General features: G+C 38.5%; 2 protein-coding genes across 3 annotated transcripts in view; one reads left to right on the forward strand and one right to left on the reverse strand.

Moving 5' to 3' along the window:
- The window catches only part of MIPOL1 (mirror-image polydactyly 1), a 327,507-nt gene extending 311,695 nt beyond the window's left edge, over positions 1 to 15,812 (reverse strand). The window contains exons 1-2 of the mRNA XM_060143284.1: positions 15,682 to 15,812; positions 14,475 to 14,563 (exon numbers count right to left, since the gene is read on the reverse strand). The gene's annotated coding sequence lies outside the window, so the exon portion shown is untranslated. The remainder of the gene's footprint in view (positions 1 to 14,474; positions 14,564 to 15,681) is intronic.
- SLC25A21 (solute carrier family 25 member 21) overlaps positions 1 to 26,202 on the forward strand; it is a 534,640-nt gene that overhangs the window by 2,047 nt on the left and 506,391 nt on the right. For both annotated transcript variants that reach the window (XM_060143361.1, XM_060143344.1), the window contains exon 2: positions 15,635 to 15,988. Coding sequence is in view for 1 of the 2 variants with exons in the window: in XM_060143344.1 (XP_059999327.1) it covers positions 15,919 to 15,988 (70 nt within the window). In the remaining variant the exon portion in view is untranslated. The remainder of the gene's footprint in view (positions 1 to 15,634; positions 15,989 to 26,202) is intronic.

Below are 26,202 nucleotides of genomic sequence, written 5' to 3' on the forward strand. Positions count from 1 at the left end.
CTGAGCTTAATCCTCTCCTGATCTCAGTATCTATTTATCTTCCACCATTCCCTTTCTTATGTACCTAATAACAGAACTTCAAAATACATAAAGCAAAATGTGCTAGCACCACAGAGAGAAATTCACAATTAATATAAAATTATAGTCAGAGATTTCACACTCATCTCTCAAAAATTGATAGAACAAGCAGACAGAAAATCAGTAAGTATATATAAGACTTGAACAACACTATCAACCACAACTCTATTAACCAACTTATCTAACTGACATTTATAGAACACCTATTAACAGCAGGATACACTTTCTTTTCAGGTCTGCATAAAATATTCCAAGACAGACCATAATCTATATCATAAATACAACTTCATTTAAAGGGATTCAAATCAAGAGTGACATTAAGAAGATGGCAGAATATGCAACTCCATACCCTCCTTCTCCCATGGAAACACAAACTTAACAATAATACATGGGCCAATTGTCTTTGTGAGAAATCCAGAAACCAGTAAAGTGGGTCCTGCACCCAAGGTTAGTGTGAAACCAACTGCATCAATGCCTAGTGGGAAATCTTGTGGCACTCACTTGCAAGTGTTCCACCCCCAATATAACATGATTGGGAGGAAACCTTCAACTCCCATCTTCTCACTGAGGAGAGAAAGGAGTAGAACACATGTCCAGTGATCTGAATTTTCTAGAAAGTGCCTGAGTGACTGGTTTCTATCTTGCCTGAATCTAAGTATTGACAGGAATGGGTGGCCAGTTTGGGGCTGCTGAGAACAAAAGCAATCAATGTGCCCCGGAGTCCACCATACTACAGACAGAAGCTAGGTGGAAGTCCAGTACTACAGCTTACTACTGCACCACAGAGGCCACAGTATTGCAGACAGATGCCAGAGGGAGATCCTGAGTAGAAACTGGCAAACCTCTTCAATTATTAGATTACATGCATAAGCCCAAAGTGGTCACATCTCCAGATAAGGCTTTAAGAGGTCTCCAGGATCTCTAGCTGGATTGATTGTAGAAAGTCCTCCCTGTATGAAACTAGACCACAAAAACTGGAGAGGTGGCTGATTTTTCAAATGCTAAAGTCCCAACAGAGGATGACAAGCCATATAAAGAAACAGGGAAACATGACCCATTGAAAGAAATAAATTAAATTTGATACCTACCCTAAAGAAATGGAGATATATGAGTTACCAAAGAATTCAGAATAACCATCATATGGATGCTCAGTGAATTAAAAGAGAGCACAGATCAATAACTGATGAAGTCAGGAAAGCAATACATTAACAAATGAGAACATTAACAAAGAGGTAGAAACTATGGAGAGGACACAAACAAATTCTGAAACTGAATTCTTCACCAGAGAGAGAAAGAATCAGTGAAATCGAATACAGGACTTTCAAAATCACTTAGGCAGAGGAACAAGAAGAAAAAAGAATGAAGAGAAATGAAGAGAGGCTAAGGGACTTGTGGGACACCATCATGTAGAAAAACATAAGCATAATGAGAGTCCCAGAAGGAGAATAAAAAGAGAGGACAGAGAGCCTGTTTGAAGAAATAATGACTGCAGACTCACCAAATCTGAGAGAAATGCACATACAAATTCAGGAGGCTCAAAAACTCCAACTAGATAAATGTAAAGACCTTCAGTGAGATACATTATAATCAGACTATCAAAAATCAGAGACAAAGAGTGAATCTTGAAAATGGCAAGAGAAAAACAACTTGTCCTGTACAAAGGAGCTTCTATTAGATTATAAGCAGATTTCTAAGCTGAAACTTTTCAGGCTAGAAGGGAGTGGAATGATGAATTCAAAGTGCTGAAGGAAAAAAAAAAACCTGCCAATTAAGAATACTATATTCTGCAAAAATGTCTATGAATAACAGAGGAGAAAAAGACTTTCCCAGATAAAATCTGAAGGAGTTCATCACCACTAATCCTGCCCTACAAGAAATGCTGACGGAAACCATTCAAGTTGAAGTGAAAGAATAATAACACAAAACCGTATGAAAATATAAAACTCCCTGGTAAAGGTAAATTTATAGACAAATATAGAATCCTACAGTATTGTAATGTAGATGCATCAATCACTTTTAAATGTGGTATAGAATTTAAAACATGAAAGCATGAGAAGTAATTACAGATCTGTGTTAATGGATATGCAACATAAAAAGAAGTCATCTTCTGTGTGTGTCAACATAAAGGGTGGGACAGAGATGTAAAGGAATAGAGTTTTTATATGCAATTGAAATTAATTTTTTATCAGGTTAAAGTAGATTGTTACAACTTTAAGATGTTATAGGTAGGGCTTCCCTGGTGGCGCAGTGGTTGAGAGTCTGCCTGCCGATGCAGGGGACGCGGGTTCGTGCCCCGGTCCGGGAGGATCCCACGTGCCGCGGAGCGGCTGGACCCGTGAGCCATGGCCGCTGAGCCTGCACGGGCTGGAGCCTGTGCTCCGCAATGGGAGAGGCCACGGCAGTGAGAGGCCCGCGTACCACACACACACACACACAAAAAAAAAGATGTTATAGGTAATTGCAATGGTAACCACAAGGAAAATACATAGAATATGCATAATGGGGAAGGAGAAGGGAATCAAAACATGTCACTATAAAAATAATCAATGAGAGATTTAAAAATGACAAGAATGAACAAAGGGATAGGAAAAAACCCACAAGACATACAAAAAGCAATTAAGAAAATGGTGGGACTTCCCTGGTGGCACAGTGGATAAGAATCTACCTGCCAATGCAGGGGACATGGGTCCAGAAAGATCCCCCATGCTGTGGAGCAACTAAGCCCATGCGTCACAACTATGGAGCCTGCTCTCTAGAGCCCATGAGCCACAACTACTGAGCCCATGTGCTGCAACTACTGAAGCCCACGTGCCTAGAGCCCGTGCTCCACAACAAGAGAAGCCACTGCAATGAGAAGCCCGCGAACCACAAGGAAGAGTAGCCCCCACTCACTAAAACTAGAGAAAGCCCGCATGAAGCAACAAAGACCCAATGCAACCAAAAAAATAAAAATTAAATTAAATCTTTAAAAAAAAAAAGGAAACGACAATAGGAAGTCCTTCCCTATTAGTAATTACTTTAAATGTAAATGTATTAAACGCCCCAATTCAAATATTGGCTAAATGGATGAGGAAACAAGATCAACTATGTGTTGCCTACAAGAGACTCCCTTTAGATCCAAGGAAACACAGGTTAAAAGTGAAAGAAAGAAAAAAGGTATTCCATACAATCAGAACTTGCAGAGAGCAGGAATGGCCATACTTGAATCAGATAAAATAGACTTTTTATTTATTTTTATTTTTATTTTTAAAATTTTTGGCTGTGTTGGGTCTTCGTGCTGCACGTGGGCTTTCTCTAGTTGTGGCAAGCGGGGGCTACTCTTTATTGCGGTGTGCGGGCTTCTCATTGTGGTGGCTTCTCTTGTTGTGGAGCACGGGCTCTAGGCACACGGGCTTCAGTAGTTGTGGCTCGCGGGCTCTAGAGCGCAGGCTCAGTAGTTGTTGCACATGGGCTTAGTTGCTCCATGGCATGTGGGACCTTCCGGGACCAGGGCTCGAACCCATGTCCCCTGCATTGGCAGGCAGATTCTTAACCACTGTGCCACCAGGGAAGTCCCAGGTAAAACAGACTTTAAGATAGAAACTGTCACAAGAGACAAAGATGGACATTATATAATGATAAAAGTGTCAATTCACCAGCAAGATGTTACAATTTATAAATATACATGCACCTAACATTAGAATTTCTAAATATATGAAGCAAACATTGACAGAAGTGAAGGGAGAAATAGATTACAATATAATAATAGACTTTAATACCCAACTTTCAATTAGAGGTAGAACAGCAAAACAGAAGATCAAATAAGGAAACAGAAAACTTGAACAACACTATAGACCAGTTCAACCTAACAGACATATAAACAACACTACACCCAACAATAGCAGAATACACATTCTTAAGCACACATGGAACATTACCAACATATGTTAGGCCAGAAAACAAGTCTTAACAAATTTAAGAAGTTTGAAATAATATAAAGTACCTTCTCCAATCACAGTGAAATGAAACTAGAAATCAACAACAAGGAAAACAGAAAAGTCCACAAATATATGGAAATTAAATAACTCACTATTAAATAACCAATAGGTCAAAGAAGAAATCACAAGAGAATTTAGCAACTATCTGGAGACAAATGAAAATAAAACTACAACATACCAAAACTAGGGGATGAAGCAAAAGGAATACTAATTGGGAGGTTTATAGTAGTAAATGCTTACATTAAAAAAAAAAATCTCAAGTCAACAACCTAACTTTAGACTTCAAGGAACTAGGAACAGGAGACCAAAGGAAACCCAAAATTGAAAGAAGGGCAGAAATAATAAAGATTAGAGCAGAGATAAATAAAATAGAATAGAAAAACAATTTAAAAAATCAACGAAGCCAAAGTTGATTTTTTTAAAGATCAACAAAATTGATAAGCCCTTACGTAGGCTAAGAAAAAAAAAGACTCATAATTAAATTAGAAATGAAATAGGAGACATTATCATTGATGCCACAGAATTTAAAAGGACCACAAGAGACAACCAGAAACGATTATATGCCAACAAAATGTATAACCTAGAAGAAGTTGACAAATTCCTAGGAACACACAACCTACCCAGATTGAATTATGAAGAAATAAAAAAATCTGAACAGACCTATAACTAGTAAGAAGATTGAAGCAGTAATCAAAAACCTCCCAACAAAGAAAAGTTCTAGACCAGATGGCTTCACTGGAGAATTCTACTAAACATTTAAGAATTAACACCAATTCTCCTCAGACTTCCAAAGAATTGAAGAGGAAAGCACACTTTCAAACTCATCCTATGAGGCCAGCATACTTTGATACCAAAACCAGACAAAGACACAAAAAGAGAAAACTACAGACCAACATCCCTGATGAACAATGATGAAAAAATCCTCAACAGAATACTCCCAAATTGAATCCAACAGCACATTAAAATGATTACCATCACCAAGTGGTATTTTTACCTGGAATGCAAGGATTTTTCAACATACAGAAATCAATCAATATAATATACTACATTAACAAAACAAAGGACAAAAACCACATAACCATCTCAATTGAAACAGAAAGAATTTGACAAAACTCAACACTTTCATGAAACAGGGACTTCCCTCGTGTTCCAGGGGGTAAAACTCCATGCTCCCAATGCAGGGGGCCCAGGTTTGATCCCTGGTCAGGGAACTAGATCCCACATGCATGCCACAACTAAGAGTCCGCATGCCGCAACTAAGAATTCCGCATGCTGCAACTAAGAAGCCCACATGCCCCAACTAAGAAGCCCACATGCCCCAAAAAAGAAGCCTGCATGCTGCCACTAAGAAGTCCGCATGCCACAACTAAAGATCCCACATGCTGTAACGAAGATCCCGCATGCCACAACTAAGACCCAGCGCAGCCAAAATTAATTAATTAATTAATTAGTATTTTTTTTAAAAAAAAGACTCAACAAAACTAAGAATAGAAGGAAACTATCTCAACATAATAAAAAGCCTATAGCAAACATCATGCTCAGTGGTGAAAGTCTGAAAGATTTTCCCCTAATATCAGGAACAAGGCAAGGATGCCCACTCTCACCATTACTATTCAACATAAATCCATTGATCCTAGTCAGATCAATCAGGCAAGAAAAACTAATAAAAGACATCCAAATTGGAAATAAAGAAGTAAAATTAGCGCTCTTTGCAGATGATATTATTTTATACTTTGAAAATCCTAAAGGTTCCACAATGAAGCTACTACAGCTAATAAACAATTTCAGCAAGGTTTTAGGATATAAAAATCAATGCACAGAAATCAGTTATGTTTCTATACACTAACAATGACCAACCTGAAAAGGAAATTAAGAAAATGATTGCACTTACTATAGCATGAAAAAGGATAAAATAATTAGCAATAAACTTAGGTAAGGAAGTGAAAGACTTGTACACTGAAAACTATAAAACATTTTTAAAAGAAATCAAAGAAGGTACAAATAAATGGAAAGACATTCATGCTTGTAAATTGGAAGACAATATTTTTAAAATGTCCATACTACCCAAAGTGATCTACAGATTCAGTGCAATCCCTATCAGAATCTCAATGGCATTTTGTACAGAAGTAGAAAAAAATCCTAAAATTCATATGGAGCCACAAAACCCTCTGAATAGCTGAAGCAGTCTTGAGAAAGAAGAACAAAGTGGAGGCCTCACACTTCCTGAATTCAAAACATACTACAGACAGCTGTAATTAAGTGGCATTTTCCATGTCTCTTCACATAGTCTTCCCTCTGTGCATGTCCGCCTGTGTCTAAATTTCCCCTTTTTATAAGGATACATCATATTGGACTAGGGTCACCCTAATGACCTCATTTTAATTTGATTACTCTGTAAATACCCTATTTCCAAATAGGTCATATTCTGAGGTACTGGGGATTAGAACTTCAACTCATCTTTTTTAGAGGACACAATTCAACCCATATCAATAACTTGAGAAACATGAAAATGAAAACACAACATACCAAGGTTATGGGATGCAACAAAAGCAGTGCTCAGAGAGAAATTCATAGCTGTAGATGACTATATTGAAAAAGAAGACATCTCAAATCAATAGCTTAACTTTAACACTTTAAGGAATTACAAAATGGAGAAAACAACCAGCAGAAGGAAAGAAATAAGATTACAGCTGAGATGAATGAAATAGAGAATAGGGGAAAAAATAAAATTAGCTAAACCAAAAGTTGGTTCTTCAAAAATGTTTTAAAATTTTCAAAACTTTAGCTATATTGACTAAGAAAAAAGAGAGAAGATGTTAATAAAATGAGAACTGAAAGTGGGGACATTACTACTGGCCTTACAGGAGTTGAAAGAATTATAAGAGAATATTATGTACAGTTGTGTGCCAACAAATTAAATAATTTAGATGAAATGGAGACATTCCTCAAAATACACACTACCCAAACTTACTCTAGAATAGAAAATCTCAACAGACCTACAAGTAAAGAGATTGAATCAGTAATTAAAACCATTCCAATAAAAACAAGTTCAAGACCAGATGGCTTCACAGATGAATTCTACCAAACATTTAAAGAATTAACATTGATTCTCCTCAAACTTTTTCAAAAAATAGGAGGAAATACTTCCTAATACATTCTATGAGACCAGCATTTCCCTGCTACCAAAGCTAGAAAAAGATATCACAAGAAAACTACAGACCAATATCCCTTACAATGCAAATATACTAGCAAACCAAATTCAAAAGCACATTAAAAGGATTACACTCCATAAAGAAGTGAGATTTATCTCACTTTTGAGGAATAAAAAGGTGTTTTGACATAATAGAATCAATCCATGTAGTACATCATATTAATGTAACAAAGGAAAATTACCTACATGATTATCTCAATAGATGTAGAAAAAGCATTTGACAAAATTCAACCTCCTTTCATGTTAAAACACTGAGCAAAATAGGAATAGAAGGAAACTTCCTTAATATGATAAAAAGCATTTATGAAATATCCACAGGTAACATCATGTTTAATGTCAGGAACAAGACAAGAACACCTAATTTCATCACTGCTATTCAGCATTGTACTGGAAGTCCTAGAGAGAGCAATTATTCAAGAAAGAAATAAAAGGCCTCCAAACTGGAAGAGAAGTAAAACTATCCCTATTTGCAAAGGAAATGATTCTATGTAGAAAAAAATCACAAAGAATCCACAAAAAAAATCAATACATGAATTCAGCAGAGTTACAGGTTACAAGATCAATATACAAAAATCAGTTGTGTTTCCATATACCAGCAATGAATTATCCAAAAGGAAATTTTTAAAAATTCACTTACTACAGCATCCAAAGTAATAAAATACCTAGTAATAAATTTAACCAAGGAAGTGAAAGGTTTGTGTACTAAAAACTACAAAGCAAGTTGAAAGAAATTAAAGATAATTAAATGGAAAGGCAGTCCATATTCATAGATTAGAAGACTTAATATTGTTAATATTGTTAAGATGGTACTACTGTGCAAAGTGACCTGCAGCTTCAGTCCAATCCCTATCAAAATTCCAGTGGCCTTTCTTGCATAAATCAACAAGCTGATCCTCAAGTTCATATGGAATTGCAAGGGCCCCCAAATAGTCAAGACAATATTGAAAAAGAAAAGCTGGAAAACTTACATGTTCTGATTTCAAAGTTTTCAAAGCTATATTAAACAAAATAGTGAGGTACAGGCATAAGGATAGACATATTGGTCAATGAGAGAGCCCAGAAAGAAACTCAAGTATCTATGGCCAATTGATCTTTGACAAGAGTCCCAGGGCCATTCAGTGGGAAAAGAATAGACTATTCGGCTTTTGGATTTCATGAAAATTAAAAACTTGTGCATCAAAGGACATTATCAAGAAAATAAAGAATGGAAGAAACATTTGCAAATCATATATCTGATAGAGTTTAATATCCAGAATGTACAAAGAACTCTTACAGCTCAATAGCAAAAAGACAAACAACCCAGTTAAAAAATGAGCAATGAATGGGCTTTAATAGGCATTTTTCCAAAGAAGATATACAAATGGCCAACAAGCACATGAAAAAGATGGCTAACTTCATTGGTCATTGAGGAAATGTAAATCAAAGCCACAATGTGATACCACTTCACATCCTCAAACCAACAGTGATGGCTATAATTTTCTTTTAAATGGAAAATAACAAGTTTGAGGAGGAATGCAGAGGCACAGGAAGCTTTGTAAATTGCTGTGGAAGTGTAAAATGGTAAAGCCACTGTGGAAAACAGTTGGTAGTTCCAGTAATTCCACTCCTATGTCTATACCTAAGAGAAATGAGACTTGTACACAAATGTTTATAGCAGCATTATTCATAATAGCCTAAAGGTGGAAACAATCCAAATGTCTATCAACAAATGAATGGATAAACAAAATAAGCAACATACAATGGAATATTATTCAGTCATAAAAAGGAATAGAGTACTGATACATCCTACAACTTGGTTGCATTTCTAAAATATGGTGCTAAGTGAAAGAAGTCAGACATGAATGTTTACATATTGTATGATTTTTATATGAAACTTTTATATGAAACATTCAAAATAGGCCAATCCATAGAGACAGAAAGTATATCAGTGGTTGCCAGAAGCTGGGAAAGGGGTAAATGAGGAGTGATTACTTAAAGGGTATGAGGTGTTCTTCTGGCATGACTATGATTCATACACTGAATTACTATTTATTACATGCCTACTATGTGCCAGGCAGTATTACAGTCACTTTTTCATGGACTTTACATTCAGAAGGAGAAAAAGACTAAGAATAAACAAAAAATACAGAATATATCTAGGTGTTGAAAATTGTAATGAAGAAAAATAAATCAGGCTAGATAAAGTGTGAAAAGGTTAAGGAGAAGTACAATTTTACACAGGTAAAGCCTGCCTGTCAAAGTAATATTTGTGTTGATGGCCTGAAAGAAGTGAAGAAGCAAGTCATGGGAATGTCTAGGAAAAGAACCTTCCTGGCATAAGGAAAAGCAAAATGCAAAGAGGGGGAGCATGCTTGGGAATGTTCAAAGGAATGCCCCCCAAAATCAGTGTGACAAGAGCAGGGTGAAAGAGAAAAGAATTAGGAAAAGAGTCTGAGGAGGTATCCCTAAGCCAAATTACATAGGATCTTTTGGGCTATGGCTAAGACATTGGATTCTATTCTAAGGATGACAGGAAACCACTGATGGTTTAGAACAGGTGACTAATATCTGAAATATGCTTTAAAAGGATCACTCTGGCTACTGTAACCACAATATTCAATTCAATTTATGGGAAATATCCCAGACATCAATGCCTAGATTATCAGTTCTGAAGTCAGGAAATGTCAGGCTTTCCCACCCAACTCTTCCCCTAAATAGTTTGGTAATTTAGCCAAGGCCCTCAATCTCTTCACATCTCAATCTCCTGAACTGTCAAATAGGAAATCAATTAAAGTCTCTTCCAGATCTGTCATTCCATGATTGTCAAAAGTTAAAATAGGCTTCACTATTATATTAGTTCTTTTACTTAAACCAGTGATTCTCAACTAAGGGCATTTTTGCCCTGCAGGGGACATTTGGCTATGTCTGGAGACATTTTTGGTTGTCACAAATGGGGAAGGAGTTGCTACTGGCAGCTAGTGGGTAGAGACTAGGGATGCTGCTAAATATCCTGCATTAAACAGGACACCCTCCTATAACAAAGAATTATCTGGCCCACAATGTCAATGGTGCTGTTGTCTAGAAACCCTGACTTGATAAATAGAAAATTCACACTATTTACACATAATAAAATTTATGGCACTGAAGTTAGTATTTTTCTAACTTCAGGTGTATAAAGTTCCTGATACATATTATCAAGTCATTGTTTATGAAAGTCCTTTGACTTTACCACAAGCTATTTACTCTGAATAATTGTACATCTTTTCTGTATGGGTAGAAAAGCTGAAATAAAGATTAGACCATAAAAACAATACAGCTAGTGATTCAGAAATAGGCCTCCTAAATTATATATACTTAGGTTCAAATAATATCTCAAATATTCAGTGTGACTTCAGGCAAAAGTTACTTAACCTCTGTGCCAGAATTTCCTCATTTGTAAGATGAGAATAAGAATATCTCTATGATATTATGAATGAGATAATGGGTAATGAAATTCTTAGCCCAGTGCCTTGCATAAGTAAGCATTACATGAATATTGTAGTTATTACAATTTGCAAGGCAGGCTGAATCTGGCCTGAAGGTTTCAGATTGCTCTTCACTTTTCTATAATCTCTGATTTCCCTCTGCCCTATTCTCTTTTTAAAATATTTATTTTATTTATTTGGTTGCACCGGGTCTTGGTTGTGGCAGGCATGCTTCTTAGTTGTGGCAGGTGTGCTCCTTAGTTGTGGCAGATGGGCTCCTTAGTTGCGGCTCACTGGCTCCTTAGTTGTGGCATGCATGTGGGATCTAACTCCCTGACTGGGGATCGAACCTGGGCCCCCGCATTGGGAGCGCGGAGTATTAACCACTTTGCCACCAGGAAGGTCCCTGCCCTATTCTCTTAGTTTGGTTTTTCTAATCTGCTGTGAACCAAGATATTAGATATCCACCCTATCAACCTTTTTAGAATTGGGTCTAAAATTAGTTCCAAGTGAACCTGGGAAGCTCCTAGGAGGAAAGTGCATGGATTTCTGCATGTTGACAGCTCAGAGGCCTTAACTCCTAGATTCACAGTTACATCTCAAATAACAGAACTCTGTAATATAAATGGCCTCTAAGTGTTGTTCTTATATCACAATAATATATTGAAAAAAGCTTCCCAAGTAATTATTTTGTCCATACTCCCCAGTTAAAGTCCCTTGGAACTTAGAAGTGCTCTGTTAGGTGATAGGATAATCTAATGCATCAGAACCTAAATCTGTCCTAAATGATATGATGCCTTGGTATCTGTAAGTTATAAATCACTGAGAGCTTAGAGCAGTGATACTCAGACCCGCAGATTTTAAAGCACATAAGAGTCTTCCATTTGCAAACAGCATTTCTTTAATACTTCTAATACTTCTGCATAAGAATATTCTAGAATAATAGGTCTTTTGAATAGTTCAAGAGTTATAATCTCTTCTATTGGTCAAGATTTCTTAATCTGGTATCCACAGGCAACTCTTCCCAACTTCCCACCGTATTCCATGGATGGGCTCCATGTATGCTAAATTCTGCATTTGTGTGTCTGTGTGTATACAGATAGTGTTTTTTTAAAAATGTTTTAGTGAATAATCTTTTTTTTAAAAAAATTATTTATTTTTGGCTGTGTTGCGTCTTCGTTGCTGCATGCGGGCTTTCTCTAGTTGTGGCGAGTGGGGGCCCCTCTTCGATGCGGTGCGCGGGCGTCTCATTGTGGTGGCTTCTCTTGTTGTGAAGCATGGGCTCTAGGCACGTGGGCTTCAGTAGTTGTGGCACGTGGGCTCAGTAGTTGTGGCTCGCAGGCTCTAGAGCACAGGCTTAGTAGTTGTGGTGCACGGACTTAGTTGCTCTGCGGCATGTGGGATCTTCCTGGACCAGGGCTCAAACCCATGTCCCCTGCATTGGCAGGCAGATTCTTAACCACTGCACCACCAGGGAAGCCCTAGAGAGTGTGTTTTGACTTCTAAAGAAGAGAGTCTCTAGCCTACAATGGCTATGTATCTTTCAGGGAATGGTATTTTAAAATGTGACTCCCAGTTATAGTACATTGAGTACCATGGGATTATATAGCATTTTCCAGTTAGAAACTGATGAAGATAAACTTTAGACTTGAGGAAAACAAAATCTTTGAAAATGAGCAAATACTATAATTTTAAAGTACAGCTCTTTGTTCCTAAACCTTTTCCCAAACCGTGGTTGACACTGCTAATTGTTTCCCAATATGTTTTTCCCTTTTTCCATAATGGTATATATATTTTTTATGGACACATTGTCACCCGGCAAAATACTACCTTTCCCACCTCCCTTGTACCTAGGTTTAGCCCTAGTGGCCAAGTTCTAACCAATGAGATTTATGTAATTTCCAGGGCTTTCTTTACCCTTCTTACCGTCCTTCCTCTCTGCTGGCCCGAGCTTTATTTGTGACTTACAATTGTGTCATTACATGAGGGGGAAATAAAGTTCTATCTTGTTTAAGTCACTATTATTTTGGTCTTGAACAGTAGCTGATCCAGTGGCCCAATACAAAAACTTTATTCCAAAAAGACATTAAAGAAATTGTCAGATACTTAAGTTCAGTAAGTATTTTAAGGTTCCCAAAGGTTTAGTTTCTAGTCACTTTACAAACTGATAAATCAATAATTTAATTATGTAGTTCTCAACCAAGATCAGCTAAATACAGTAAATCAATAATTAAAAAATATAAGCTTGATACTTTAGCAGTTTTGCTCTAATATCAGGACATTACAGCATTATGTAAAATAATAATAGAAAGAGTAATGTGATGGATTGTGTCTAAGGAATCTGAACTAGTAGCTCAAGTAAATTTTACTTCTCCCAGTGCTAAACCTCCCAGCATTCCAATACTGGCCATGGGCAAATTTGGCTGCAGGTAAGAGCTATGCCCCATAATCAGAGCTCTTAGCACAGTGTGTACTTGTTGACTGTGGATTGACAATGGCTGACTCCCAAGCTCCAGAATGTTCTTATACCTAGGCCCTATCTCCTCAGCTAATCTGGAGATTGAGGACTAGACTATCTGTAATATCAGGCCTTGCTTTTTTTAACTCAAAGAAATCTGTTCTAGTGCAGAGAGGTTAAAAAGAGGTAGCAATTTTCTAACAGCGTATTTGGAAAGATGTCTGGGAGAGACTTCTGACTGAATCTGTAGGGATCCTGAGAGATTGAGGTCTTAGTGAGACCACAAACTTGCACCTACCTCCTCAGGTTAAGATATTCAGAGATTGGGGGCTTCCCTGGTGGCTCAGTGGTTGAGAGTCCGCCTGCCGATGCAGGGGACACAGGTTCGTGCCCTGGTCCGGGAGGATCCCACATGCCGCGGAGCGGCTGGGCCCGTGAGCCATGGCCACTGAGCCTGCGCGTCCAGAGACTGTGCTCTGCAACGGGAGAGGCCACAATAGTGAGAGGCCCGCGTACCAGAAAAAAAAAAAAATTCAGAGATTAAGATATTTATGAAAAAAAAAGATATTCATGGAAATAATGGATGATGTCAAAAGGCTGTCTTTAAATCTTGACCTGGAAGTATTATTGTATTTCCTGAAATAATCTAGGGAAGGCAAAAATTTACAGACATTGCAACATGGTATGATCTCTTCCATTAGATTATATGCTCCAAGGGGGGATTTTAACTGTTACATTGCCAGCTCTTAATGCTAACACTCAGTAAACTCTCAATGAATGAATGTAGAATTTGGTTCAGTGTGTGCCTTGGGGTTTAATAGTATTTAATAATCCAACAAATTTCTTTAACTTTAAAAAATTCTCTACTTACATATGAGTAAATGAAATTAATTTTGGTAGCATTTAATTATTTTAGGTTTCAGTGTGACCGAATGTAATTTGGCCTGTGGTTAATATTTAAATCTATAATCCCACGGCTATTAGAAGAGGGAATCCTGGCTATACCATTAACTTATGGTGTGATCTTTGGAAACTTAGTTTCTTCGGTGGAAAATTAGGGAAACATTTTCTATGAGCTCTGAAATTCTGATTTTAGTGCTTAGTATATAATAGGTTCTAGTATTTTTTGAATGAATAAGTGATTTTATATTGTACTCAAGACCTCATATTTAATTAGTAAAAGACTGAAACATAGCTCAAAAGCTTTTACTATATCTAAATAGCAAAAATTTCTTGAAACTATTTCTTGGTAAACATTTCAAACTTAGTAATTTTAATCAAATATGAGAAAATTTGTTTTTGTGTACCTGATCACATAAGTAGCAAGTCTCTCCAATTCCTCACTTTAAATAATTTTGCCAGTCAGATTATCATTACCGGCTTTTAATAGCTCAGCCTAAGAAATTAAAACAAAGTATAAAACCAATTATTGTATTTTGTACATTTAATTGGAAATCATATATATTAAGTTGAACCTTATTACATATCGCTGATATAATTGCCTTCAAAAATGGCAATTTTATATGGTTCACACTGAATATGTTTAGTATTAAATACTGTGTTTAAGAAATATGACAATAAGGGTTCTAAAGCGTCTCATTCTCCCTTTTACTCCTATCATTTCCTGCCTGTTAGGGGTGTGGCAGGTATTTTTCTAAAATTTGAGAACCTTGTGTCCCTCCTACAGAGTTTTTGCAACTTGTGGTTTAAAAATAGTATAAACTAGTATTTTTGTTTTGCTAACTATCCTAAAGGGCTAGTATGAATAAGTAAACGTTTTACAGAGAATATATTAGTAGTTACTTAATGTTCCTTGATTATTTGGGTCAGTGGTTCGCAAACTTTAACATTCATAACAACCACTGGAGAACTTATTAAAACACAGGTTTCTGAGCCCTATATCCAGAGATTATGATTCAGTAGGTCGGGGCTGGAACATGAATTTACTTTTCTTACAAACGCACACATTACGCTGATGCCCACGGACGTGGGGAATAGATAGAAGAGACTTATTTGTAATAAGGCCTTCCTTTCTTTGGTCTTTCAGTAAATAAAACTCAAGTTGATGAGGTATGAGATATATTGCCTTAAGCCAAAACCATTTCTTAGAAAAGTACTATATACAGTAGCTCAATTGTAAGATACCTGTAAATTGGATTTATTTTGACTTAGTTGCTATAGCCCACAATTTCGGGACAGCTAACTCCAAGGAATTTATTCACCTGTCCCTTCTTTAGAACTGCACTGTGCTCTGGCTTTCCAGAGGGCAAGGGTCGCCTGGACCCTGCCGCTGGAGTTCTAGGCCAGGATCACTTTTTTACTTGCGTTATCAGAGGCAGAGCAGCCAGCTGGACAAACTCTGCAGAAGGCTCCTGATAGGGAAACCCGTGGGCGCCAATCTAGGAGACCAAACCGACCTGAGGCGGTCGACCAACCCAATTCCATCCGCGGGTCTCTTCTCCTTCAGGGTCCCTCCCGGAGCCCAGGGAGCAAAGCGGGGTCGAGAAGGAGCACCTGAAGCAGCGCAACAAGCAGGTCCCGACCCGCCGGAGATCACGCGTTGAGTCTGTGGCCCAAACCGCCCGCCGCCTCCGAGCAGTCGCCGGATTGCCGCCCCACAGGGAGCCACTCGGCCCAAGGACTAACCCAGCCCCGGCACTCTCGCTCAGGAGAGGCTCTGCAGGCCGGCATTCAGGCTGGCGAGCTCGCCCACGCATCTCAGCCCAAGCAGTGGTCGTCTGGCTTGCGAAGATGTCGGCCAAGCCCGCTGTCGGCTTCGTGAACGAGGCTTCTCAGCAGATCCTGGCCGGTGGTTCCGCTGGTAAGGCCGCCCCGCCGGGGGCTAGTCGTTTTTCCCTTCGCGTGTTCCGAAAACGTTTCTCAGACAAGTCTCCCCACCGAAGTTTTGCCTTTTTCCTCTGCCTTCCGCGCTCCCGGGGCAGAGCCTGCCGAGCCCGAGCCCGAGCCCGCGGAGCGCGCGAGCAAAGGAGGCCGGGAGCGGGCGGCGGGCGGCGGGCGGCGGGTGTCGGGTGTCCCGTGTCCCAGGTCAAGTCGCCGCGGCGCCCGCGCTGGCCGCTCTCGGGTTCCCCACCTTCTGTGTTCCTAGCCTGTAAAGCAAGGCAGGCAGCCCCAAGGCCTGCGACTTGGAGGAGGCCTTTTTGCCTGGCTGGCTATTTTATTTGAAATGATCCAGTTGGCGTCAGACTTAGTTGACTTAGTTGTGCTATCAGTTGTAGCCTCTTCTTTCCCCGGCTAACTCAGATCTTATGTAATTCCTACCTCCCTCGTTAAAGTATGTTACCTCAGGACTCCACAGGTTTTCTTATTAAATGCAATGCTAGCTTGCTTGCAGCTATTCGTGCCTTAGTAAGCATATTAAAATTAAATGAATATATTAACACATGTAAACACCTTTGATATGATAGGTTCACATTAATTTATGGAGAGTTATGCTGTGGGGGAAAAAACCTTTAGGAAGAAATCTGTTATAACTAATCATGGAAATAATGACTAAGTGGCTAGAGAAAGTTACCCACGGGATTATGTTATGTGAACGTATTTTAAAGATATTTTAAAATATAAATTATGAGTTGATTGAAAATTTAATCTTACATACTGTGATGCATTTTTTATTATGAATATATAAAATAATTACTATAATTCACTCATCACCATAAAACATTTTTATAAATGTAACTATTCTCTTAATAAATTATTATGGTAACACTAGTAAATCATATTAAGATGACTAGATGTCTAATGTTTAACTTTGACTAGTAAATTTTATTCTCAAACAAATTTGGACAAATTATGACTAGTTATCATCATGTCACAAACTCCTTGCTTCTAGGAGTACCACAAGCAGCCAGATATATCACTTAACAATCTCTACACTTTCCTAAATATGACATCTCATTAATACGGCAATCAAGGCATTCATTTCTTATATGTAATTGTGCTATGTCTATTTGTTGTTATGATGTCAGTGACCCCACTTTCTACTTTTTTAGTTGTTTCCCAGTAGTGATGATGAATTTGCACCAATTTATACACCATTTTGGTCAAATTTCCACAATGTCCAAGACTCTGCCAGCTGTCCCTGACTTGGCTTGATTCAGAGTCCATGACCCTGATCAAATAAAACTCAGCTGGCCCAGTAGGGAAATGAAGCTAATTGATGAACATCCTAACCTATGACTAGTGATTCATAAGTATCTGTATATTGGCTTGGATGATCATTCTGGGTATTAGACACAGCTAAACTCAAGGGATGTTAAAAGTAGATCAAACTCTAATCCTACTTACACTGTTTTGTTGGATGATACATATTTGGCATAAATATAATGTGTTTTTCCATCATGTTCTTACAATTGTAACTAATATGAATGAAAATCAGTACATTTATAAGATAAATTAAACATAGCATAGTTGACTTACATATTTAGTACTATGAAGTTACAATTGATAAATGATGAGTGTAATTTATACTTTCATCATAGTGAAAAAGAGTCATTTTTTTCCCCACTTGGCCAATAACATTTTCATAAAACTTTATATTTATTGGGCTTTTATAAGACAGGCTAATCATGTTACATATACTACGTCAAGGGCCAAAAATAAATTAATATACGAGAGGCAGAATTTTAATAAAAACAAAATACACTTGAATTGCTAACACTGAAGTTCTGATTACTGATATTGTCATCAAATGCAACACCAGTGTGTGTATGTATTATATGACCTTTCAATGGTAAAGGTTAGAAATACTTTCTATGACTGTACAGCAGAAGCTAACACAACATTGTAAAGCAACTATACTCCAATAAAAAGTAGTAAAAAATACATTCTAGCTTTCTTAAGGGTAAAAAAAAAAGAAGCTGGAGTGGTTTACTGGAGAAATACTAGGGTATCTCATGGAATTCAAAGTCTGAAATGCATTCCTGAGAACTGACTATAATCAGGAGCCGGAGCACTGAGGGGATCTCAGGAAGTGAACTCTTGCCATTTCTTACTTCTTCCCTTGGCCAAATGGTTAAGCATTTCCAAGGCAGCAAGGTGGTGGCTAATAACTGGGTCCCAAGTAATACTTCTATAGCCATTAGGATGGCTTGTCATACTTCTATAGATTTACCCAGTGAGGAGTAAACATGACCAAATGGATTCAGACAGTTAATTACTTACACAGACAGCAAAAGCAAGTCATTGTGGTGTCGGTTCCCTGTGCCCCTTGTTCTGTAGACAACACAGAACTGAAGAAGCCAGATGACAGATGGTAAGAGTGATGGGTCATTCTGTTGTTGAGGAGTTTTATAGACTTATGATGAAGTCTGCAGCTTTACCCTAAGTGGGAATGAGGTGGAAAGTCTTGTGCTGAACTGAAACTAGGGAGATGGATGAGAAATGGCCTTGTGTCAGTCTTCCACAGGATAACGGGAGAAACAGCCTCCCAACAGCTCCTCACTAGGCTGTTTATCTTCCCTTATGTTGGAAGAAATCACAGGGCATTCTGCTAAGACTCAGGTGAGACTGTGGTCAAGCCTTGCCTACATGGTCTCTGTGGAGATGAGCAAGGATGTCAGGGTGCCAAGCTTTGGAGACATTTCCCTGTTCCTTCCTGGTATCTTCATCAGTTTTCTTTCTCACAGATGACTGCTGTTTTCTGCTCTTCAGTTCATGTGTCAGAATGTTGTCCCTAATAGCTCCTGAGCTTACATGCTCTTGACTTCTGTAAAGAAAACAAGAGACTAACTTGCTTTTTTTTCAGTCCCAGTGTAAAATGCTGAGGAAGGACTCAAAATAACCCAGTATTTGTCAGGGGCCCATCTCTGCACCAATTAGTTGTAGCCAGTGCCCACAGGGAGGGGTGAGGATATCGGGGGAGATTATTTTCCAAAGAAGATGGGCAGTTGGTGTCTTTTATAGTGATATACATGTGTCTTTTGTTAAAAGGTGGTTTGTAATATTTGCATTTAAGAGACCAAATGATGCACTGATAGTTGCTTGGACAATACACATCTAAAGACTGACCTTGAGTTTGTAGCTGTAGCTATTATATATAGATATTGTTATCAATGGCAGCTTTGTTTTATATGATGAAAGCTGTGCTCAAGAGAAGACAATATGTTCTGGAGTTTTATAGAGCAGGCTCCTAGTCTGCATTCTTAGTTTCAAGTAATAGCATAAAATTCAGGTGAGTAAGTAGAAGCCAATGATGAGAGCATCAGGAAGATCAACAAGGCCTAATACTGCAGAGGAGGTAAGGATGAGATGGAGAAGAGGCCATTGGATTAGTACTCAAAGTTGGTCCACGGATGAGCAGCAGGGAGGGGCATGGTAGCGCCTGGAAGCTTGTTAAGAATATAGGATCTCAGGCTAAGCTTACTCCAGACCTTCCATATCAGAACCTGCATTTTAGGAAGGTCCCCAAGTCACTGGTTTGTACTTTCAAGTTTTAGAAGCACTGAATTAGAAGACCTTTGAGAAAAGAGATTACATAGAGTGGGAGCCAGATTGCAGAAGGTTGCAAGTTAAATCTTTCTTGGCTTTCATTTGTGACCAGAGAGAGAAGAATGAATTCTGTTCTCCTTAATTGCATGCCCTCAATTTAGCTTTCAGACTTATTTTCCTGTCCTCTGCCATACATTCCATTCGGTTGCTGCTCAATAGATCTGCTCACTACGCTCGAATGTTGCCTGTGCCTTTCCACCTTTATTCCCAATGCCTAGACTGTCTTCCCCTAATTTTCTCTACCTTTTGAAACCATGCCCATTTTCAAGGCCTGACTTGAAAACCATTTTCTGCATAAATGCTCCCAGATCGCCTCTACAGACACACCAGCTTTAACATTCTCATTAACACTGAATGATACAAGTAATAAAAATAACTAACATTTATGGAGTAAGTACTAAGTTCCATACCCAGTTCTAAGCTTTACATGTATCAACATTTTAAATCCTCACCACACCTCCAGGATGAAGAAACTGATACCCAGAGGGTCTAATGAACTTGCCTGTGGTTGCACAAGCATGCAATCATTTCTATAGGAACAGGCTACAAGAGGGACTAGGAAAATATTATTCCCATTGGCAGATATTTTTAGAAGTTGGAGAGATCAAGTCTATTATCCTTTACCATCTCTCTATCTTTTATTAGTTTACATCCCTTAAAACAACTTTTATCTACAAATACAATCCTTACGGTCTTTTTGCATAATAGTATCTTGCTCTCTCCAAATAATTCCATGTGTGGGCACAAGGTTTGCATTTAGTGAAAAGGAAATTCTCAATCCATTTGGCACCTCTATGTACAGTTGGGCAGATTGTGGACTGAAAAAGGGCTCTGGCCACTTGAGCAAGTGGGAGCTGAAATCTAGTCCATGTACTGATTCATAATCTATGTATCCTAGAGCAGAGATGAGTCCACCTTGGGGAGAAGGGAAACCTTTTTCTACTTCTTGAAAAGACACTAAATGGATTGGCAGCAAACCTGACAGCAACACTGACAGAATTCCCCCAAGCTTGCTAGAGCTCCCAAGGTCCCTGGGCCTTAGAATCCCCCAGATCCCACATCATTCTGTTGTCTGCTCTCAGTGGGGCTCTGGCTTTGGCTCTCAGAGGTTTCCCTTTTATGCACATCTCTTCCTTTAGCTAGGAGCATGGCTCCACCTCAGACCCTCCCATTCTCCCTAATGACCAATTTGGGCTCTTCCATGTGTTTCCAAAGCTCATGGGGTTCTTATTTCCCATGTCGTGTAGGAGCCTCTTAGGCCTGCGCAAATGGGTATTCTCCCCAAGTTCTCATAGGGCTCTGGCACTCAACTTCAGAAATCTCCCTGGGTCTCTGACGAAGTCCCCTTGACCCCCTGAGAGACCCTGCTTTTGCCCAGGCCTGTCAGGCTCCCTCCCGAGGGCACACCTAGGCCCTGTCCACGCTAAATTTTCTCCACAGTGGCATCACTAGGACCCTCCCTCCTCCCAAAATCTTGCACTCATATTCCTTGACGTCTGCAAGTTCCACTCAGAATTCTTCTTAGGGAATTTCTTTTCCATCTGTCTTATACATGATCACCATGCTGGCAGGACACTGATTTATTTCCCAAAATTGCCAGGCCGTTGTTTCTTCCTCTCCAGCCCCATCCTAATCCCCTGTATCTTGTAGGCAAACACCCTACCACATCTTCAATCACTGTTTTTATTTTGTCCATCTGGCTGGAGATGTCTTAGTCAAATTGTTTAGTCAAAGTATCCTGAAAATAAGTTTTCCAGTTTTGCACTAAACGCAGTTCAATTACTTTGTATAGTTTATCTCATTAATCATCTTCAAGGGATCAAATGAGAAAGTGAAGTGACTTTCTGGAGGAGGAAAACCTGGGATTAATGGATAGGCTGCTGGGAGATTAACTATTGAGAGTACATGTAAAATGTACATTATATTGATGGGAGAGAGTCCAAGGCTTTCAACCTAAAAAGGTCACTAAAAAGGTTTAGTATAATTTTTTTTTTTTTTTTTTTTGCGGTACGCGGGCCTCTCACTGTTGTGGCCTCTCCCACTGCGGAGCACAGGCTCCGGATGCGCAGGCCCAGCGGCCATGGCTCACGGGCCCAGCCGCTCCGCGGCATGTGGGATCTTCCCGGACGGGGGCACGAACCCATGTCCTCTGCATCGGCAGGGGGACTCTCAACCACTGCGGCACCAGGGAGGCCCAAGGAAAATTCTTTTTCAGAATGCGTGCAAAGGGGGCACGCACGTGATTTAGATAAATGGCACCTTTGGAAATTCAGGATTTGGCAAACTGAATTTGTTTGATAATAAATAGCAGGTTGTAGTGAAACAGGTGAGCCTTTATGACACATCAAAGGGAGGCTGGAACCCATCATCTGGGTAATTAGGGAGGAAAAATTCCCCTTATTTCAACCCCATAGGAGGAAGCAACTCTATTGATCAAATTAATTATGAAATACCTTTAAAGGATGTGTTTTAATTGAAATATAGTCTTGTCTCTCTCAAAGAAAATCTAGTTCTCAAAAATATGAATTTAAGGAACAAATAAACTATGAATTAAATAAGTACATGTCAAAGGATTTATTTTACTGTCCTTCACTGAAACATGTTTTAAAAGTGTAAGTATAGTATGTGGGCACATGATTCAACTGATATAAGAACATAAAACAACTTTTACACATTTTAGGAACACCTTGTTAAACCAGCCCTTCCTCACTTCCCTGCTCTCTGGCCCTGTGCCCCACCACTGTCTTGACTACAACATCTCAGACCACTGAGAATCTGGTTGGTGTTTTAGGTATAGTACAATAGGTGCTCAGAAATGTTTGTTGACTGTACTAATGAATAAATATCAGAAGCCCAACCCTCAGAATATTATTCTTAGGGTCCTACTCTGAAGAAAGAAAAGTACTCTGGGGTTCTAGTCATCAGACAACTGATACTTGCAACAATATTTTCCTTCAACAGTGTTTTATTTTATTGTAATCATTTAAGAAATGACATGAAAACATTCAAGTCTGTAATCTCTGCCACCTTCTGAGTGAGAGGCCCATGATCACTTTTAAGATTTATGTATCATCTTTTGTTCCAGTACCCCAAACTGAAAAGAGATGCACCAATCATTTTCAAACATCTTTATGATTTACATATGTGGTATCTTAAAATGACAATGAATGAAACCAGGTTAAGGGACTTCTACAGGATTCTTTATAATTGTTCCAGACTTTAACTATTTTTCTTACCAATTTTCTTTTCCTTTTGCTTTTAAATCATTATGTTTGTGTCAATTATTTCCATACTTTGATGTGATCATGGTTTATACACCTTGTAAATATTATTTTTTAAAAAAAATTTTATTGGAGTATAGTTCCTTTACAATGTTGTATTAATTTCTACTGTACAGCAAAGTGAATCAGCTATACGTATACATATATCCCCTCTTTTTTGGATTTCCTTCCCAGTTAGTCACCACAGAGCATTGAGTAGAGTTCCCTGTGCTATACAGTAAGTTCTCATTAGTGATCTATTTTATATATAGTATCAATAGTGTATATATATCAATCCCAGTCTCCCAATTCATCCCACCCCCACCTTTCCCCCTTGGTATCCATATGTTTGTTCTCTACGTCTTTGTCTCTATTTCTGCTTTGCCTATAAGATCATCTATACTATTTTTCTAGATTCCACATATATGCATTAATATACGATAATTTGTTTTTCTCTTTCTGACTTACTTCACTCTGTATTACAGTCTCTAGGTCCATCCACGTCTCTACAAATGACCCAGTTTTGTTCCTTTTTATGGCTGAGTAATATTCCATTGCATATATGTATCACATCTTCTTTATCCATTCCTCTGTTGATGGACATTTAGATTGCTTCCATGTCCTGGCTGTTTTAAATAGTGCTACAATGAACATTGCAGTGCGTGTGTCTTTTTGAATGATGGATTTCTCTGGGTATATGCCCAGGAGTGGGATTGCTGGGTCATATGGTAGTTCTGTCACCTTGTAAATATTCTAGTAGGTCTGTATCTTTTGAATGTTATTGACAGTCCCTGTTTATTAGTTTGTTAGGGCTGTCTGAACAATGTACCACAAACTGGGTGGCATAAAACAACAGGAATTCATTGTCTCACAGTTCTGGAAGTTAGAAGTCTGAAATCAAAGTGTGGGCTGGGCTGGTTCCTTCCAAATCTGTTGTATGCTTCTCACCTAGCTCTGGCAGTTGCCCACAATCCTTGTGTTCTTTGGCTGTTATCACATGGCTTTCTCTCCCTATTTGCCTGTGTGTCTGTATCCAAATTTCCCTCTTCTTATAAGAACACTGCTCATTGGATTAGGGCCCACTCCAGTCTGGTATCACCTCATCTTAAATTGATTATATTTGCAAAGACCCTATTTCCAAATAAGGTCACATTCTCAGGTACCAGGGGTTAGGACTTGTACATATATTTTGTGGGGGATACAGTTCAACCCACAACAGGCACTTCATTTTATTTTTCTCTTCATATTGTGTTTCTCAAATTCACAGTCCGTATCTCAAGCTATGGTCCTGTGTTTCTCTTCCTTTCATTGTCAACCTTTGTGAAAAGTTCCTCACTCAGTTTTCAACCTACTCTAATTGGCATATCTGCCTTTACCTTTTTGCTGAAACTGTTAACTACTGGTTTTCATTCCTAATTTTACCTAATCTTGGTGGAATTTCACATCTGTAACCAATTTTTCTATTTAAAGTTGTCTCTGCTGTTGATTTTCACCCCCTTCTCCATGTATGATCACTCTTTTACTGTCTTCTTTGCTGGTTCTTCTTCTTTCCCTTTCCTTAAAAATTGATGTTCTGCAGGGTTCCAAGTTCTCTACCCATCCCCACTCTGCTATCTCTGTGCTCTCTGGCTTCAGTATTATCCACGTGCAGGTAACTTCCCGATCGATATTTCCAACTTTTCTGTGCCCCGAAGACTTGAATTTCTAAATTATACAGTAAAAATTATGTGAGAATCAAGAGTCATGTGGATTCTAATGATTTTAAAAAATATTTCGGAGGTAAATTTTGAAACTGATGTTAGATCCTCAGATACCAATTTCTCTTTGTTACATAGCTGTGCTCATCCTTATTTTGAGTTCAGTTTTTCTCATTCATTCTTTTTGTTATCTTAAGAAGTTGCAAATGAACTTCTCTGGGTGTTTGTTTGGGTTGGGTGGATCCTACCTAATTATTTAGTCAATAATTACAATAAGACAACAGGAAATGATATGATAAATCTTAAGTGCTAACACTTATTGAATGACTACTATGTGTAAAGCACCTCACTTTGCTTATATCATCAATATTAATTTGTAATTTCTTGAGGATGAAGAAAGGGAAGCTTAGAGAAATTGAGTAACTTGCTTGAGGCCAGTGACAGAGCATGGGCTCAAACTCTGTTCTCTTTGCTTTCAAAGCTTTACTCTTACCCACTACCCCACCTTGCCTTGTATGCAGAATGATGTATCAGGTTAGCAGCCCCCATACAGAGTACCGCCCTTGTAAGACCTCTTTTTTTTTCTAGCTGGGTTAAATATTGTAGCTGCTCTGGGAACTTGAGTACTGATGAACAAACAGGGTCTACCCTTGATGCAACTGGCCATTTCTTGTTTTTGCCAGATCTTTAAGTGCCAGCCACAGCACTGGTATGAAATTCTCCATATTACCCAGCAGGGGGCTCTGTCAGCATCTGCAGGGCTACATCTTTTCTGCCAGCCCCTACAGGCAATTGATTATGAACAAGCTGAGCCTCAGTCCTCAGGTGATTGTTCATCGAACCCTTATACAATTAGGTAAGGCACTGGAATGACTCAGCCGACTGGACAAGCTAATCTGTGACAAAGGAGGACATTTAAGTTGCATAAAAAATTGATTTGTCTTGAACCTTTTAATTTGTATGAGTCTGGTAGCTTTAGGTTAGACGCAAGGGTGAATTTAGTTGAATGTCTGTAAAAACTAGAATGGACTATTGTAGGGAGAAGATATAACTTTGGAGAAAGAATAATGAAATATATGTTTCAATAGGATTGAATGACACCTAAAATAGAATTGTGACCAAAAAGTTTTACATTGTGTGTGTATGTGAGAGAGAGAGAAGACATGCCAATGTCCTAATATTTCTTGAAAAGTGACCTATATTTATGAATCATCAAGTCTACCCAAATCAGAATAATGCAATTATGTGAAACTTTGGTTTTAGTTCTTGTTCCTGTGGCTGTTGTTGTTACTATTACAATCATTATTTTGGAGAATGGTTGTAGAGATAGAGTAAAATGCTTTGGAGAGATTTCAGAATGAACAGGCTTATTCTGGAACTTTCTTCTAGGGTAGTACATTTGGTTAGCTACTGTATCACAGTGGGCAGTAACATCTAAGAACTTCATTCTGTACTTGGGCAGACCTATAGATGGTGCTGTCTTCCTATAATTTTGGTGATTTGCTCAAAAAAAAAAAAAAAGGAAAAGCTTTCTGATGACAGAGTTAGATGTAGAAGTGTCTAGACTTTTA

Source organism: Lagenorhynchus albirostris, chromosome 1 (assembly GCF_949774975.1).
Source record: "Lagenorhynchus albirostris chromosome 1, mLagAlb1.1, whole genome shotgun sequence".
NCBI classification, from domain to species: domain Eukaryota; kingdom Metazoa; phylum Chordata; class Mammalia; order Artiodactyla; family Delphinidae; genus Lagenorhynchus; species Lagenorhynchus albirostris.